At 37.7% G+C, this 18,250-nt stretch overlaps 1 protein-coding gene across 13 annotated transcripts in view; it reads right to left on the reverse strand.

The window, feature by feature from the left end:
* RUFY3 (RUN and FYVE domain containing 3) overlaps positions 1 to 18,250 on the reverse strand; it is a 76,472-nt gene that overhangs the window by 32,274 nt on the left and 25,948 nt on the right. For 7 of the 13 annotated variants that reach the window (XM_034671716.1, XM_034671717.1, XM_034671719.1 and 4 more), the window contains exon 2: positions 12,939 to 12,992. The exons of the other annotated variants lie outside the window; for them this stretch is intronic. In XM_034671716.1, the coding sequence (XP_034527607.1) occupies positions 12,939 to 12,992 (54 nt within the window). The remainder of the gene's footprint in view (positions 1 to 12,938; positions 12,993 to 18,250) is intronic. 13 annotated transcript variants of the gene reach the window in all.

Consider the following 18,250-nt stretch of genomic DNA (forward strand, 5'->3'; position numbering starts at 1 on the left):
TAGTAGTGATCACTAAATCACCAACTTAATTTGTCTTAAGAATAAAAAAAATACTCTATTCAATTGGTTACTTGTTTTAAATCATACTCAAGTATAAAATGATTTTGCAGAACGAATATACGCTGTTAAAAAGGGTTTCAGTGACACAATGAGAGCATGAGGGGCAGGTAAAGTTCTGGTTTTTGATATGGTATTAGTTACGTGAAATTGTTGACTGTATGAAAATTCATTGCACTGGATACTTACAATGTGATCTTTCCTGTATATTTTATACTTTTAACTATAAAAGGTTTTTTTTTAAAGATTTTATTTATTTATTTGATAGAGGGAGCAAGAGAGAGCACAAGCAGGGGGAGCAGGAGAGGGAGAAGCAGGCTCCCCTCTGAGCAGGGAGCCCATGCAAGACTGGATTCCAGGACTCTGGGATCCTGACCTGAGCCGAAGGTAGACACTTAACCAACTAAGCCAACCAGGCACCCCTATAAAAGGTTTCTTTTTAAAGTTTTGCTACATTGTATAGGCCAGAAAATGATTTTTAAAAATGCATGACTTTCGAGCCCGAGTGGGGTACTGCGCTCAGCAGGGAGTCTGCTTGAGGATTCTCCCTCTGCCCCATCCCCAGCTCGCATGCATTCTGTCTAAAATAAGTAAATAAGTCTTAAAAAAAAATACAGAAATCATTAGGTGCCATATTTTTCAGTAACAGAGGATTTTGAGTTCAGTCTTAAAGGACAGAAAGACATTAGTCAGACAAGGAGGGGTAGGAGTAGAGCTGGGAAGGGATCAGGATGAAAGGAATAGCTAGGGCAAAGGCACCTAAGTATGAAAGAACTTGGCCCACTAAGAACAATAAAGTGGAAAACGTGTCAGAAGTTTATGGTGCATATAAGTCAATGCTTTGAGAAGAGATGAATGAGGGAAACAGGTAAAGGAGAGACTACTAAGGATCTCGGTTAAGGAGTATGGATTTTTTTTTTTAAAGATTTTATTTATTTGACACAGAGACAGCCAGCGAGAGAGGGAACACAAGCAGGGGGAATGGGAGAGGAAGAAGCAGGCTCCTAGCGGAGAAGCCTGATATGGGGCTCGATCCCAGAACGCCGGGATCACGCCCTGAGCCGAAGGCAGACGCTTAACGACTAAGCCACCCAGGCGCCCCAAGGAGTATGGATTTTACCTTAAAGTCAGGAAAGACTTTAATGAGAGGTGTAGGTCACAGATATGAATTTGAGAGAAGCCGTTCTCATAGCCGTGTGGAAGGTGGTTTGGAAGGGTGCCAAGAACGCAAAGCCACAGAGCAAGTAAGGGTCTAATGCAAGAGCTGGGGGCAGAAATAGGAAGGGGTGGAACTAGAGCAGTCAGTGCTGTGTGCAGAAGAGGGAATTAGCTTTGGGGGACGTTCTAGAATGTCTGGATTTCAGGACTTGATGACCACCACTCTCTTGGTGAGAGAAGGAGGAAGTATGGAGAGTAACTTCGAGGTTTCTAGTTTTGGTGAGCAGACAGATGGTGACACAAAGCACCTCGGGTAAACACAGCAGGAGCAGTGGACTAAAGAAACTGTACAAAAATGACTCCAGCTACAGTAAGAGCTATATTAATTGGATTTCAAACCAAAGTTCTTCCAAGAACATGCAGATCTTCATTAAAGCTCTTCAAGACTACTAATTTCCATATGAGGGAATTTGAATGAACTTTACAGAGTAATGAGGCTCATTTAGTTAACAGTGATGACAAATGTGAACCCCAAGTCATATAGCTAAGAGTGACACTGAATCATACGGTTCTGCAAACCCGTCATCTGACCAAGACCCCATTTTATCTCTTTAGTGCAATGACTAATATTCATACAGAGAAATTTTGAAATGTTTTATGAATAACTGAAGAAAAGTTAAGTTATATTAACATATGTTAATATTGTTATGCTGTGCCCAATTTTTGGTGAGGTGGGAATAATTTGTATGCACAAGCAGTTATTCTTTAGAACTTCCTGGTTATCTGACAGATCAAAAGTTTATCCAAATGAGAAACAAAAGTTGTCATATAGAGTTTTTCCAAAAATACCTAAGAACATTAATATGAGATTAAAAATGACAAAGTAAAAGAAAGATACAGAAGGGAAAGCTTACTCTGTGTTCAGAACTGTCTGAAGACCAGTAATTCCTAAATAAATCCATTCTGAATTTTTTCTGTAACATTTCTTAGAGTATAAAATTAGGTGTAAAATGAATTGTCCTTGATAGTGAAAGAAATTACTAAGGTGCTGAAAATATCCTGTAATAAAACACCATTTAACTAGTCTGATGACACTTATTTGACAAGAAAATTATGAACTTTTTAATCAATCCTCATTTGAAAATAATCAGTAGATGGGGAGACTGGCTCAGTTGGTAGAGCCCGTGACTCTTGATCTCAGGGTTGTAAGCTCGAATCACATGCTGGATGTAGAGATTACTTAAAAATGAAATCTTCAAAAAAGATAAAAATAATCAATAGAGTCTTAGGACCCTTAGATTATCTACATATCCATGTCCATATCTATTCTCCTTAATGACTTCCAAATATCATATAAACTTCTACTCAAGAGTACTAAAGAGGAAATTCACTTAAGTAACATTTTCTCTGGGTTGAAATCTTAAAGAAGTTAGGCAAGAAAATTTAACAACAAATTATTTATCCTCCTTGCTACCTTTCCTCAGTGATAGCATAATCAAAGATGTACATTGCTAAAATCAAGCTTTATCATCAGAAAGATTATATCCCCCCATTAATCTTAATCTGTTTGATATTAGTCATCTATTTGCACCAATTAACTAATATGACACCAGGCAAGGAGTCTTATTTCTCTGGGGCCTCAATTTCCTCATCTGTCAAATGAGAACGTTAAGCTTTTTCAGTAATTCTTTTATTTGAGGGTAACAACACACACCCGTATCGATCACAATGACTCACTGCAGCACCAATTCTCAAGGGGCGTGTGCATGTACTACTATCCCTGGAATGGAGTGAAACAGCATGGTTTAGAAAACCCCACAAACGACTCCGATACCAAATGAACTAGACCTTTGCCACTGAACATGTGGCCCTGCCATCAGCACTGGCATCACCTGGAAGCTCTTAGAAATGGGAAACCTTAGGCTCCAATGGTACCACTGAATTGGGTTCTGCACTTTAACCAGACACCAGGGTAATTTGTATGTGCATTAAAAGTTTGAGAAGCTCTGACCTAGATGACACTTCTAGCTCCAGCATATCATAATTCCATGATTTCACAGACAGCTTCCTCAAGGGCAACCAATAAATACATACATCAGTGGAAAGCCCCAGGAGGAAGGAGTAATAAAGATTAGAACAGAAATAAATGGCACATTAAAGTACTGAAAAAAATCAATGAAACCCAAAGTTGGTTCTTTGAAAAGATCAACAACATTGCCAAACATTTAGCTTGAATGACCAACAGAAAAGAGAGAAGACTCAAATAGCTAAATACAGGAATGAAGAAACAACATAATTATTGACCTTACAGAAACAAAAAGGATTATAAGACAATACTATTATTTAATTGGCAATTGTATGTCCAAATATGAGACAACCTAGATAAAATGAACAATTTTTAAGAAAGATACAAATTACCAAAACTAACTTGAGAAACACAAAATCTATAACAAGTAAAGATATTGAATTTGTAATTAAAAAAAAATCCCACAAAGAATAATCCAGGACCAGATGGCTTCACTACTGAAATCTACATTTTAAAAAAACATTAAAAAAATAATTAAAACAATCCTTCCCAAACAATTCCAAAAAATAGAAGACAGAACATTTCCCAACTTATTCTATGAGACCAATATCACCTTGAGACCAAGAGCAGACAAAGATATATAAAAAAAAAACCCTATAGACCAATAAATACCTCTTATGAATACAGATGCAAACCCCTCAATAAAGTATTTGCAAACCAAATCTAACATCATATAAAAAGGATTATAGTACATGACTAAATTTTTTAGATGATACCACAAGCACAAGCAACAGAAAAAAATTAACCGGGTTTATAAAAATTAAAAACAACGAAAAAATTTAAACAGGATTTTATCAAAATTAAAAACATTTGTGCTTCAAAGGACATCATTAAGAAAGTGAAAAGACAGCCCATGGAATGGAAGAAAAAAAATCTACATTATCATATCCAGTATCTAGAATACACAAAGAATTCTTAGAATTCAACGAAAGAAAAATAACCCAGTAAAAAAGAATGGGCAAAGGATCTGAACAGACATTTCTTCAGAGAAGATATACAAATGGCTAATAAGCACATGAAAAAAATAATCATTAGGGAAATGCAAATGAGATACCACTCCACAAATATGGATAAAATTTTAAAAAAATTTTTTGAAAAGGAAAATAACAAGTGTTGACAAGAATGTGGAGATCCCTTGTGCACTGTTGGCGGGAATGTAAAATGGTGCAACAGGTTTGGAAAACAGCCTGCCAGTTTCTCAAAAGGTTAAACCATAGTCACCAATATGACCTAGCAATTCCACAGTTAGGTATATACCCAAAAGAAGTGAAAACACACGTCCATATAAATATGTACAAGAACATTCATAACAACTTTACTCATCATAGCCTAAAAGTGGAAATGGCCCAAATGTCCATCAACTGATGAATGGATAAATAAAATGTGGCATGTACGATGAAATATTGTTCAGCAATCCAAAAGAATAAAGTACCGATACATGCCATATTATGCATGAACCTAGAAAACATTATGATGAGTGAAAGAGGCCAGGCACAAAAGGCCTCATATTTAATGACTTTGTTTAAACAAAATGTCCAGAACAGGCAAATCTATAAAAACTGAAAGTAGATTGGTAGTTGCTGGAACCTAGGGAGAAGAGGGAATAGAAAGTCAATGCTAACGGGTGTAGGGTTTCTTTATAGAATGATGAAAATATTCTGAGATTAGGTAGTTGTGATGCATGCACAACTTAGTAAACATACAACCTCTGAACTGTACAGTTTAAGGTGGTGACTCTTAGTATGTGAATTATATCTCAGTAAAGTTGTTCTTTAAAAAAACCAGAGACTTACTGGAGGGGAGGGGGGTGGGGGATGGGTTAAATAAGTGACCGGTATTAAGGAGGGCACTTGTTATGATGAGCACTGCGTGTTCTATGTAAGGAATGAATCAGTAAATTCTTCACCTGAAACTAATATTATATTGTATGTTAACTAACTGGAATTTAAAGAAAAAGTTGGAAATGAAATAAAATGAGGATAATAGCAGCATAAAAAATTAATAAAGACTAAAAAATAAAAAAAACCCTGAAGACTTAAGAGACATAATAATGTATATTTTGTGTGGATCCTGATTCAAATAAACCAACTGAAAAGAGACATATCTGAGACAAGCACCCTATGAAGATGGGCTGAATAAATATTAGGTACTATTAAGAAACTATTGTTAATTTTGTTAGGTGTGATACTGAAATACTTGCAAGTGGAAAGGCACAGTATTTGGAGTTTCCTTTAACAGATCTTCTTCAAGATATGATGGGGTTACACCCCAATAAGCCCGCTGTAAGTTGAAAATATCATGTTAACAATGCACTTAATACACCTAACCTACCAAACATTATGTCTGGCCTAGCCTGCCTTGAACGTGCTCAGAACACTCACATTAGCTTACAGTTGGGCAAAATCATCTAACAAAAGCCTATTTTATAATGAAGTGTTGAATATCCCATGCAATTTATTAAATACTGTACTGAAAGCGAACAACAGAATGGTTGTATGGCACAGATGGTTTTACATGTGGCAGCTGTTTACCCTTGTGACTGCCTGGCCTGCCTGGGAGCTACATTTCTCTGCTGCTGCCCAGCATCACGGGAGACTATCGTACAGTTTGGGAAAAGATGAAAATTCAAAATTTGAAGAATGGTTTCTACTGAATGTATATCACTTTCACACCACCATCAAGTTGAAAAATAAGCTGGGAATGTAAGTACTCCAGAAACAAAAATGTGGAAGTAGATGAAATAAGATCAACAAATACTGACAATTATTAAAGCTGTGTGATGGAAAATTTAGGGTTCATTATTCTCCTTACGTATTTGAAAAATTCCGTAATTAAAAATAAAAAAGAGGTTTTATTTTTTTCTTGCTTCAGATCAAAGTTTAACTGCTACCTTCTTATTTTTCCCATCGCCGCACATGACCAAAAAACCCCTTTTGATTGGCATTAGCACTAACAAGAATGAGCTTGTTTGGAGATCTAATGTTTCCAAACCATTCTTTTATAGACTACCACTCATTCTTAGGCATTGTGAAATAATAACATACATATATTATCACATTATATAAATATATATTGGTTTCTACCTCTGATTCCTAACAAAGAGCTCCTAGAACTCTTGTAATTTCCTCAGTGATAAGAGCTGTGGAAGCATATTTTGTTATAATATTTGATTTTTGTCCTTGGCTCCTGAAATAGCTCCAGAGTAAAAGGTAAAACGAGCATCTTTTGGAAAGCCCTTAAGGATGGGGGCTGGTTAACCAGGAGAACCAGCCATGTGATCAGAGGGTTGGAACATTCGGCTATACCCCCAACCCCCAATTCCAGGGAGAAGAGAGGGGCCGAAGATTGAGTTCAATCATCAACGACCAACAATTTAATTAGTCATGCCTATGTAATGAAACTTCCATAAAAATCCTAACCAAAAGCGTTCAAAGAGCCTCTGGGTTGGTGAACACACTGAGGTGCTAGGAGGTTGAAGCCCCCAGAGAGGGCATGGAAGCTGTGTGCTTCTTCCCACCTCCTTAGCCCCATGCATCTCTCCCACCGGGCTGTTCCTGAATGGTATTCTTTTATAATACACCATAATCTAGCAAGTAAACTCTCTTCCTGAGGTCTGTGAGTCATTCTGGCAAATTATCAAACCTTATGAGGGGGGTCAAAAGAACCTCTGATTTATATCTGGTTGGTCACAGAGATGACAACATAGCCTTGCAACTGGCATCTGAAATGAGGGGGTGCCTTGAAGGAGTGAGCTCTTAATCTGCACACAGGGCCTGCATTAACTCCAGGTAGACAGTGTCAGAATTGAATACATGCTGGAGAATTGGTTGGTGTGGGGAACACCCCCCCTCCAATAATGGGTGTCAGAAGTGTTGTGAACAGTAGAGAAAAAGAGTGTTTTTGGTTTTGTGGTTTTTGTTTTGTTTTGTTTTTAGGCATCCATTTCTCTAATCATTAAGCTGTCCGTTTATCATTCTTTCCAAGAGTTCCCTATGAAAAAACACTGGTTTCTTCTTCTTTGGGTTCCCATATACAATATAATTAATTTTTGTTTTGGAAAGTACCCAAACTCAACACCATAGAATACCTAGAATTCTGGGGACATTTAGAAGTTAGGACAATAGTCAGTTGTCTTTGCTTTGATGCAACGTAAGAAATTTAGGAGATAAATATAAATGCAAGAGTAAGGAACTCTTTGTTTTGCTCAACTTATTCCACAGAAAGATTTTTTAATGTTGGGGCGCCACTGTGACTTAGAACAGCTAGAGCTCTGATCTAGAAGAAAGATCTGTTTCTCACATTCCCTGAGTGATACTGGGGAAATTTCTCATTTCTTTATATCTTACCTGTAAAATGTTAGGAAAGCAAATCCTCCTTGGGCCCCTTGTGCTATTATGCATCTTTACTGGGTTGTATCAAGACTGCAGGCCCCTGACCACTCTTTTACCTGGTCATGCGTAAGGACTGTTTACGCAGCTGATAGTCACGAGAGGTGAGGCTTTCTTACTGCTTTCTATAAAAGCAATGGATTCTCCAAATTCAGGGTTCCTCAGCTGCAACACACACGCACCACGGGGGGGCATCCTGCTGAGCCATACGGTGTCTCCCAGGTGGGACTCTTATGCAAGACACAAGGGTGCTAATGCTCAGGTTGCTTGTAGTGTCCTGAATAATAAAGTCCTTCATCTCTGACTAGGAGTTTTGTGTCTTTTGCCAGTATCCAAGAAAATGGTATTAGCCTAATTTTTTAGCTTTTAAGTAGGGTAAACCCCAGCCCTGACCAAAACACAGGAGTAATCTCGAACCTCAGTTTAACGCTTGAAATACTGTACACTTGTGCTCCAAATGACACACCACCATATACTGCAGGACTTGAGGTACACCCTCAGTGTGAAATCACAGAAAACATGGAAGAGCGTATTCCAAAAGGTGGGAATGGGTGTGTGAAGTGAGGTGAAGGGAACAGGAATGGAACAGGGAGGTCTTTCTGGGGAGAAGTGGAAAGCACAGGAAGGGTCTCTAAACTAGACTTGGCACAGGCAATGGGAACCACTGTAGGATTTGAGCAGAGAAGCAGTATGATCAAAACTTCAAAGACGATGAGTCTGAGAGGATAATGCAAAGTGAATTTGGGGGAAGAGGACCAAAGCTGCCTGCCATGAAGAACTGTACCTGTAAAGGAAACAGAAGAGTCATGAATAATCCAAGATTTTTGCCCTGTGAGACTGGAAATGAAAATGAAAATGAAAAAACTGAGTAATTTAAGGGGTAAAATCAGCTTGGTTTCGAATACAGTAAANATCAGCTTGGTTTTGAATACAGTAAAGGACATTTATGTGGAAGCATTCTCAACATATTTTTCATCACATAGGTGTAAATACAAATTAAAGTTTGAGGCTGGATAAGCACTAGCATAAGGATAATAGTGACAATTATTAGATGCTTGCACCAGAGGAGATGGTTTAAAGAGAAACAGAAGGATGCAGGGTTAGTGGCCCAGCCTTTAGAGGATGCCACTAATTGTATGCTAAAACAGAATCTAAAATAAGAGTCATTTCAGGAAAAGCTCTTTTTCTTATACATGAGTAGCTACAGCATTTTTCAAACTAAAGGTCACACCCCTTCGTGAAGTATAAAATTCATTTGCTGCGTCCCGTATAGTAAGGTCATGTCTTGTTTTACGAAACATATGTTCTAGATACATACAGATAAATGATGTATGTACCGAGTTTTGATGAAGACATATTTTTACAGTGGGTCTTGAGTCAAATAAGTTTGAACTTTGGTGTAGTGGTTAAGGGCACAAGGTCTGGGGGAAGCCTGCGGGAGTCTGAACTCTACTAGAAGTCTTCCCTGTGGGACTCTGGGAAAGTTTCTTATCTCTTTTCTTCTTCCTTGCACTTTTAATTTGAGATAATTGTAGATTCACATGCAGTTGTAAGAAATAATAGAAATTTCCTGTACCCATAACCTAGTCCCCCCAAAGGTAACATCATGCAAAACTAGAGTATATTATCATAACCAGGATACTGATACTGAATTGCAGTCAAGACGTACAATGTTGCCATCAACACCAGGATCCCTCATCTTGCCCTTTTAAAGCCAAACCTCCGGCCCCTTACCCTCTATTAACCCTTGGCAACTACTATTTTCCATTTTTATATATGTTTTACACTTCAAGAATATTATATAAATGTAATCACACAGTATGTAACTTTTCAAATTGGCTTCCCCACCCCCAGCATAATTCCTTAGAGATTCATCCAAGTTGTTGGCTGAATCAATAGTTTATTCCTTTTTATTGCTGAGCAGTATTCCACTGGGAAACTTTCTTAGCACTGCACGCCTCACTTTCCTCATCTATGAAATGATAATAGGGCTTTGAAGATTAAACAAATTTGTATATGTGAAGTATTTAGAAATGCTTGGACACGCTAAGAATAAAACATTGTTAGCTATTAAAAATATTATGGTTCTCTACAAATAAGTGTAACAATTTTATTTAAAACAAACCTTTACTAAACGACTATGTGACACAGTGCTAGATGCTAAGAATATCTCTTAGATACGTTCCCTCCATTTTTCAAGATGGTAGACAGTAAGTCTTAACCCAAAAGAAAATAAGTCAAGGAACCAGTAAGCAATCTTGATCAAATAATATTTCACACAGGTATATTATTTCCCTAATACAAGTAACGTCCCAACCATTTCAATGCTCAGAGAGATGGGTGGTAATCTGGGAAACTGCAAATTCAGAGTCTGTTTAAGAGGCTAGTAATTGAGTACAGCAAGGAATTAATATTTATTGATAAACTAAAGATAGTAAACTATGTGCTTTCATTATTTCACTTAATTTTCATAATTTTCTAGTGAGCTTCCAAACTTTTAGACACAAATTAATAGTATATAATGAGATGAGATGCCAGATAATTGATCGGTGTTGAAAGCATGATACCTTTCCACCCTAAGAAGACACTTCATATTCTATAAAACAGGAGTTACAGACACATTGACTGTAAAACCAACCATCACTACAAGAAATCAGTTCACCAGAAAAAACTTCAGTCTTGACAAAATTTAAACAAAACAAAACCCGAAAGCTAACAGCTCTAATCTGTAACCTCCTAGAGTTTATTTTAAAAAGCAAATTTTCAGGAGGCTGGAAACTAGTGTTAACACTTTATCTACTAAAAAGACAATTGTTAGGACACATCCAGAAATAGAATTGAAACAGCTCAGCAGTGAAGGTCTTCCGAAAAGATTTGAGCCTACATTCATCATCAGCTTTCTCAGGGTCTGAACCCGGGATCCACCCCAGACCCTGAGGGGCTAAGTGTGTTATGCTGGGCAACACTCCTTAACTCATGTTTATTCTTGTTACAAGTACTCATTCATAAAAACTCGAGTTATGTAATAAGTTATATACAGTAAAACTAGCATTTCACATAACTGAAATGAGGCAAGAGAAATAGAAAATGATAACAAAAAAGGGATGAAATGACTCAAAAAAGTTAATGAGTAAAGCCATTTCCCTCCCCCCATTCTGATTTTTTAAAAAAGCTACATTACAGAAAGATTTTTCTGTAAATATATTCTTGACCAACATTATCATATACTATGTGACTGGTAATCTAGTAAGATCATCAAAATATTGAGACAGTTCACATCTTTTGGGTTTTTACGTGTTACACTGTAACAATTCATCTTCTTTCCCTTTCTGATTTCACCTACAATAATCATTCACAAAAACACCCACAAAAACAAAATGAAAAAGAGGAGGTTACCTCTCACAGGAGGCTTGATTCTTGAAGTAGTACTTTGTATTAAAGAAATGGAATTTTGCCAGGTTGAGTCCTAGGGAAGTCTTCAAGAAGGGCATAGATTTGTTGGCTTTTATGCAGCATTCTTCTTTAGCCCCTAGTCTATTAAAGGGATCAAAACCTTACACTTGCATGGTGCCTGGTAAATAATAACAACAGCAACTAACATAATTGTAAATGCTACTTACTGAATGAATCAACACCCTCCTCTTTGTTTTCCTTTGTCTATGAACTGTCAGTCAACTATGTAATACTTTTTTTTTCACTGAATTATACATAACTAGTTACAATAAAAGCAGAATCAAAGATGGAATAAAGACACAGTTTGACTATAGGAAATGAGATGAGGGGCACCTGGGCGGCTCAGTTGGTTAAGCAGCTGCCTTCGGCTCAGATCATGATCCTGGGGTCCTGGAATCGAGTCCCACATTGGGCTCCCCCTGCTCTGCAGGGAGCCTACTTCTCCCTCTCCCTCTGCCTGCCACTCCCCCTGCTTGTGTTCTCTCTGTCAAATAAATAAATAAATCTTAAAAAAAAAAGGAAATGAGATGAAACTTAGAGTAATTTACTCATTCACAGTAAAATGCTGAAGACGAAACTACTGGGCATTGGTAGTCTTGTCTGATGTGACCAAATGGACAGAGCACAGTACCAACCCCAGGTCTCACATGGACACTGAGAAGTTTAAGACATATAAGGATTTAACACTTCAACTAAGAGATAAACACACAAGAAGTACAGAATAAGTAAAAAGCCTTAAGTTCCAAGTCCTACAGGACTTGAGCAAATGGAGAAATGGATGTGGGCCATAGCTGTCAAGGAGCACTTCCTTCAAGGTGCTCCCATCTGGACTGAGGGGTGGCTGGCGGTGGGGGTGGGGGTGCAGGGGGAGAGAGGAGGGCAGTCAATGCTCCAGGTGGAATACTGCAGGAGACCGGCTAGAGAGGAGACTGATGCACTCACGCACAGGCAATGAAAAGGCTGGTCTGCACTCAGGGTGGGGATGTGTGTGTGCTAGTAGAGTGTGTGCTGAACCTGGGGGACCCTTTGTGCCCAGGCAAAGTGGGAGAATGTAAAACGATACAATAAAGTGGAGCGAAACTTCAATTTTTCTACTTTTATTATAAAATGTGTAAATTACCTTGAGCTCTCTAAAGTTAGGTGCCGATTACAGAAGAAACAATTCCTGGTTTGGGGAACCTTCATAGATTGGAACATATGTGCTACTTTTTGAAAGTAATTCCACCAGAAAGTAATGTGTTATTACAGGACCAAGCTGAAAGTGCTGAATGTTATGGAAATCTACAGATCTGAACAACATTCCAGACTGGATACTTCAGATTCCTGGGATCTGCTTGTTTTTGACTACTGTGGAAGAACAGGAATGTATATTTTCACAAATGATAAAAACAAATTTACATCTTCCCAACAAATAAATGAAAAAAAAAACAGCCATAGAAAAATTTGATATATCTTGAAATGAAGTGCCCTTAAAACATGTTATCTAACAAATATCCTAGAGGAGCAGCACATATACTTATGACATTGTACTTGGAACCACAAGGAGAAAGATTTTAAAGGCAAGATTCTGCAAACCCTAATCCTGTATGAATGAAGTACCTGTATGGAAAATCTGGCAAATAATTTTTACTACTCCAGTTATTGCCATGGGAAATAAAACCTAAAGCTGACAGTCTGGCTTATGGAAAACAATCAAAAGGTGGTTAGAAATTAAAAAAAGAAAGGAAAAGAAAAGAAAGAAAAAAAAGATAGAAAGAAAGGGAAAAAAAGCTGAAAGATGTTGGTGTGGCACGCACCTTCTGTATCATCGCGCATTTGCTCCACCAAATCTGTCAAATCCTCCCAAGAGTCTTTGCAAACGGCAAAAAGAAAGGAAAAGAAAGATAAAATGTCATGCAAGCCAAGAAAGAAAAGTGCTATTAAAAACAAGGTTTCAAAAGGGGTAACTGAAAGGGAGATTTCCTAGAATGTTTTCAGCTTAACCCAGAGATTAACAGTGAAAAGGACTGGGAACATACCCAAGGAGGAATAGGACACTAAGCAGAGATATCACCTAAGACTGTAAAATCTGTTTCAAAGCTAAAACAATTTCAAAGTTTCTAATAAAAGGAAACAAAGATGCATATCTCATAAAAAGGTAACAAAGATTTTTTTTTCCATTGAAAATCAAGACTAGGCTGTTTGTATTTTTAAGCGCACACAACATTGACTTCATTCAACATTTATTTTGACCACATCAGTGAAGCTGGAAAATATGTGGAATGCTTTGTAGACTCAGGCCAAATATCATGATACAGTGACTTTTCTTAAAATTAACCAAAGAAAAATCTCAATACCTTTCCCAAAGCCCTCCACCCCCACAGTTCTTCCCCAAACCAAAAATAGAAGCTGCTTTAAAGACAGACAAAATAAATCACTTATAATTCAATACAGATGTTTACTCAGTTAAAAGTATAGTACTCTCTCATTTCACTATAAATTTCATGTTCTTGTACTCAGAATATTCCATGTGAGGCAAAACGACAGGAAAGAACTCGAAGATTACAAATATAATAGCTACTTCTGTGTCTTAAGGCTGTAAGATGACTATTTGGAAATAAATTTTGAGAACCTATAGAAAATTTTGAAAGTACACTAGCTTCCTTCAGTAATTCTGAAGCTATTTTACTGTACACAACTGTAACATTCATTGCAAACTCACAAAATCATGTGAATTTCATTATAAATATGCAGCAAATAAAGAGAAATTGTCAGAGGATGAAATGTAACAAAAATGAGAAAATGGGCAAAGAATACTTTGTCCACAATAAGCCTTCCTTCTTGAGAAATTTACCACAGAAACCACTAAAGGGTCTGAAGCAATAACTGGGAACCATCACCTTGGAAAAGAATTTATCATTCGTCCTGCTTTCTCACTGGTTTATTAAATTGTCACTGTAATTTAATTGGTTAATTTTTGGTTCTGATGTGTTATAGTGATTTTTCAAGCAGGCTATAAAAATGTGTAAAAATGACACAAATATAATAAAATTTAAATTTAAATTCAGAAAACAGGGAAGCAGATGAGGATCAAATAATGTGATATGTGATTATAGTAGAACCTTTTTTGAAAGCTATATATAGATTGTTGGTTAGGCCAGGCATGGGGACAGGGAATATAAAAAGAATGCAAGTATCAATAACTTTGTACACTTGTATTGTCTCCCAATTAAAAAGTCCAGAAATTAATAATTAGAAAACCAAGCACAGGAGTGGGGCACAGAAATCCAGGATTAAATCCCCAACTTGCGTCAACATCCCAAGCAAGTCAAGCTGGTTCTGAGAACAGACTCAGGAGCCAGATGCCTGGGCTGACATCCCAGCTCCGCCTTTTTTTTTTTTCCCAAGATTTTATTTATTTATTGGACAGAGAGAAACACAGCAAGAGAGGGAACACCAGCAGGGGGAGTGGGAGAGGGAGAAGCAGGCTTCCCACTGAGCAGGGAGCCCAATGCGCGGGGCTCCATCCCAGGACCCCGGGATCACGCCTTGAGCCGAAGGCAGACGCTTAACGACTGAGCCACCTAGGCGCCCCCGGTTCCACTCCCAACAGCCAAATGACCTTGTCCCCTACTTCATCTCTTTCTCCTTAGTTTCCTCGTTCTATAAAAAAGGAAAAAGAACAGTACCTATCTTACAGCACTGCTATGAGGATAAAAGAGTAACAGGGGCCCAAATCTTTCCTGTTGTTATTTTCTGGCCAAATGTATTTTGCAATTCAGATTATTTTTTTAATTTTAGAAAGGTAAAATGGTGAATACGGAGGCCAAATAACATGCAGAACTAGCAGGATCTAGGGCAGTACTTTATAATCAAACACATTAATATTTCTGTGGAAGTAAATGAATATTCAAGTTAAATAGGATAAATAAAGACTATAAATAGCCTCAGATAAATTCAGGTCATGTTTTACCACCAAATGAGTTCAGGCAAATTTATGAAAAATGCTCTTGGTTTTCAGAGCTGTTTTTGGATTCTGCCAATTGTGGACATGCATCTGTAAAGCACTAAGACAGTATTTCATACAGAAAAAGCACAGTATCAGTGTTAGTTACTACTATTTTATAGTAAATTAGTGTTAAAATACATTATATATATTTCCATACATCGTCTTCAAATATAATTTCCTGACAATATGCTACAGATTTACATTACATAGCATTATAGATTTACAAGAACGTACTCTTCACCATCGTATGAGTTTACTCTAAAGACTTGCTACGTTGACCTTGTGAAAGTCAGTAAGGTGAATATTCCTATTTTATCCTACATTTTCTTTACCTAGAAACTGTATTTGTCACCTAATAAAAGTCTACCTAATTATTAAAGCAAAATATAAAGGTCCTCTGAGACTTGTACACAGAACAGAAGGGCCCTGGAAAGTGAATTTCTATGTAGGAAGGGGTGGTGAGTACAATGGGTCTCTCTGACTTTCACCTTGCCATGTCCCATCTACCGCAGTTTCCCAGTCTGTTCCAATCAGATATATCTTCTGTTATGCTTTTAAAACAAATTTAAAGTTATGAGTGGCAGAGTGATGGAATCAATTAACCCCCTCCCCTGAAAGATAAAAAAGGTGTGCTTTCTCCTTCTAAATTTGTTCTCCACTGACTGTGGCATGCTCAGTATTTTATTGCAATAAAGAATGGATACGGTGATGTTCTTTTATAATCTTCTCAAAGAAGGATTTTTAAAATTTTAAAATTTTTAAAATATTTTTTAAAATTATGCCCTCTGGAATATGTTCAAATTATTAAAACAACAAAAGTGGAAGTATCTAATACATGAATCGAAGATGGTAGTACCACGAACAATTCTTTTCTTTTGCCCAGAACATTTAATTTTTTTAGGGATAATACTTTGTTGCTTTTGAGCATGTTTTGCCTGATCTAAAAATCTATATTAACTTTGTGTCATATAATATATATTCACAAATTTCAGAGAGCAATAATCTAAAGGTTTGCTAGTTAATACAGAAGAGAGGCCTGCATTAAAATTTTCCTATAGATAGTGTGTAATTCAGAGCTGTACCAACAGAACTATATCAAATGTGCACTGTAAATGTTAAATAGTAAAGGGAGCTTCCAAAGTTACTCTGGCTAAACCTCAGTTCCCATCCAAAACACTGACTGACAAGGAAAGGTGTTGCATAGCTTAGAAATGCCAAGTGAATTGTCACTGCGTGTGGTACCCTGTGTCTAGTAATGAAACATCAGGACCACCACTCCACTCTAGACACCTGGATTAAATGGTTATAAATGCTGCCCCTAACAGACTCATGAGATGCACATGAACAAAGACATTTTTTAAAGTCAAAAGATAAGGGACAGGCTGGAACTGTACAAGGGCCCCGAATTAGGAAGCATAGCTTATTTGAGGTTCAATGAACTATTTTCTTGGCTATCATTCTGTTTCAGGTCTAAGAATAGGTAAGTCAGCAGACTAATTAGGTAGTACTGTAAAATATTTGCTCAGTGGCGATGGCAGTATGGTCTGGAGAAGGGCCTCTGGCTTTGACAGTGATACAGATTTGGGGTGGGGCCACTGTTTTCACAAGGCCTTGGGCCCTGTGTAGTTCCTCTTTTTTCTCCGGATGAAGGAATTAGCTGAAGCTCCTTCTCTCTTTTTTTTTTTTTTTTTAAAGATTTTATTTATTTATTTGACAGAGATAGACACAGCCAGCGAGAGAGGGAACAACAAGCAGGGGGAGTGGGAGAGGAAGAAGCAGGCTCCCAGCAGAGGAGCCCGATGTGGGGCTCGATCCCGCAACGCCAGGATCACGCCCTGAGCCGAAGGCAGATGCTTAACCGCTGTGCCACCCAGGTGCCCCGAAGCTCCTTCTCTCTTAAGAATGCTTGAATGAGCTCAAAGTACCTCTCCATTATTTAGGTGTTCAGGGCTGTGAGATCTCTCTTCTCCTTGATATATTCTTTTTTTCAGGAGTGTCATTACTAGGACAACCAAGTTACAGTCAAATTTAGAGAGAAATATAACCAAGTTACACTGTCTCCTTGAGGCTAGGTGGCTCTGATTTAAAAAGTGTATTACAGTTTCTTGAGGTAAGGTCTTCCTGAAGCCCCAACTACTGATCATAAATAACTCTTTAAAAGACTGTTGTGAAAATAAAAGCTGGTTAATTTAAAGTACTTAGCATACCTTCGGTACTCAGTGTCAACTTTACCTTTACAAGAAACCAACATGTGCCCTGTATTCTCATGTAGCTAACAAGCTGGACTCTTCTAAGTATAATTGCCATAATTAAAAAAGAAGAGAGTAGGATTAAAGAAAAAAAAACCTAAATATTAAACATGGGGGAGAAAACAAGTCAACATAAGCAAACCAAACAGCTGAGGTGCTGTTAAACTAACTAATGATAAAATTAGCTTGGTAATATAAATGTTAGTATAGGAACTATCAAACTAATTTTTAAAAATGCTAAGAGGTTCTGTTCCAATAAACCAGTAATTTAGGCCAAGATCTATCTTTTCCCCACAGTAGAGTAAAAACAAAACTATTGGCAAAGAAACACAAATGGTCCTGAAAAAAGTAACATTAAGTGACTGTGATCATGTGCTTTATAATAAGAAATCTCTATTTGGTCTTCCTCCCCAGTCCCTGACACGGGGCTCCTGAAGCCCTTGTGAATTCCTAAGCGATAAGAGCACGAGGAGCATCTTTTGTTCTAATGAGGCGACTCCGGCTGGGCTCATGGATGCGGGCTGGTCCTCAGAAAAACCAGGCCATGATAATGAGCTTGGAATTTTCAGTCCCACTTCCCACTTCTTTAGAGAGGGGAAAGGGGCTGGAAATGGAGTCTACTGATCATGCCTACGTGAGGAAGCCTCAAGAAATCCCAGTAGTATGGGGTTTGAAAGCTTTCCAGTTGGTGAACACATCTACATACCAGGAGGGTGACAGGCCCCAAATCCACCGGGAAGAGGCTCCTGCATTTGGGACCCTCCCAGACCTCTCCCTATGTATCTCTTCATCTGGCTGTTCACCTGCATCCTTTTATCATGTCCTTTAATAAGTAAAAGGCAAACTTACATGTTCCCTGAGTTCTGTGAAC

The sequence above is a fragment of the Ailuropoda melanoleuca genome, chromosome 11, assembly GCF_002007445.2.
Source record: "Ailuropoda melanoleuca isolate Jingjing chromosome 11, ASM200744v2, whole genome shotgun sequence".
Taxonomy (NCBI): Eukaryota; Metazoa; Chordata; class Mammalia; order Carnivora; family Ursidae; genus Ailuropoda; species Ailuropoda melanoleuca.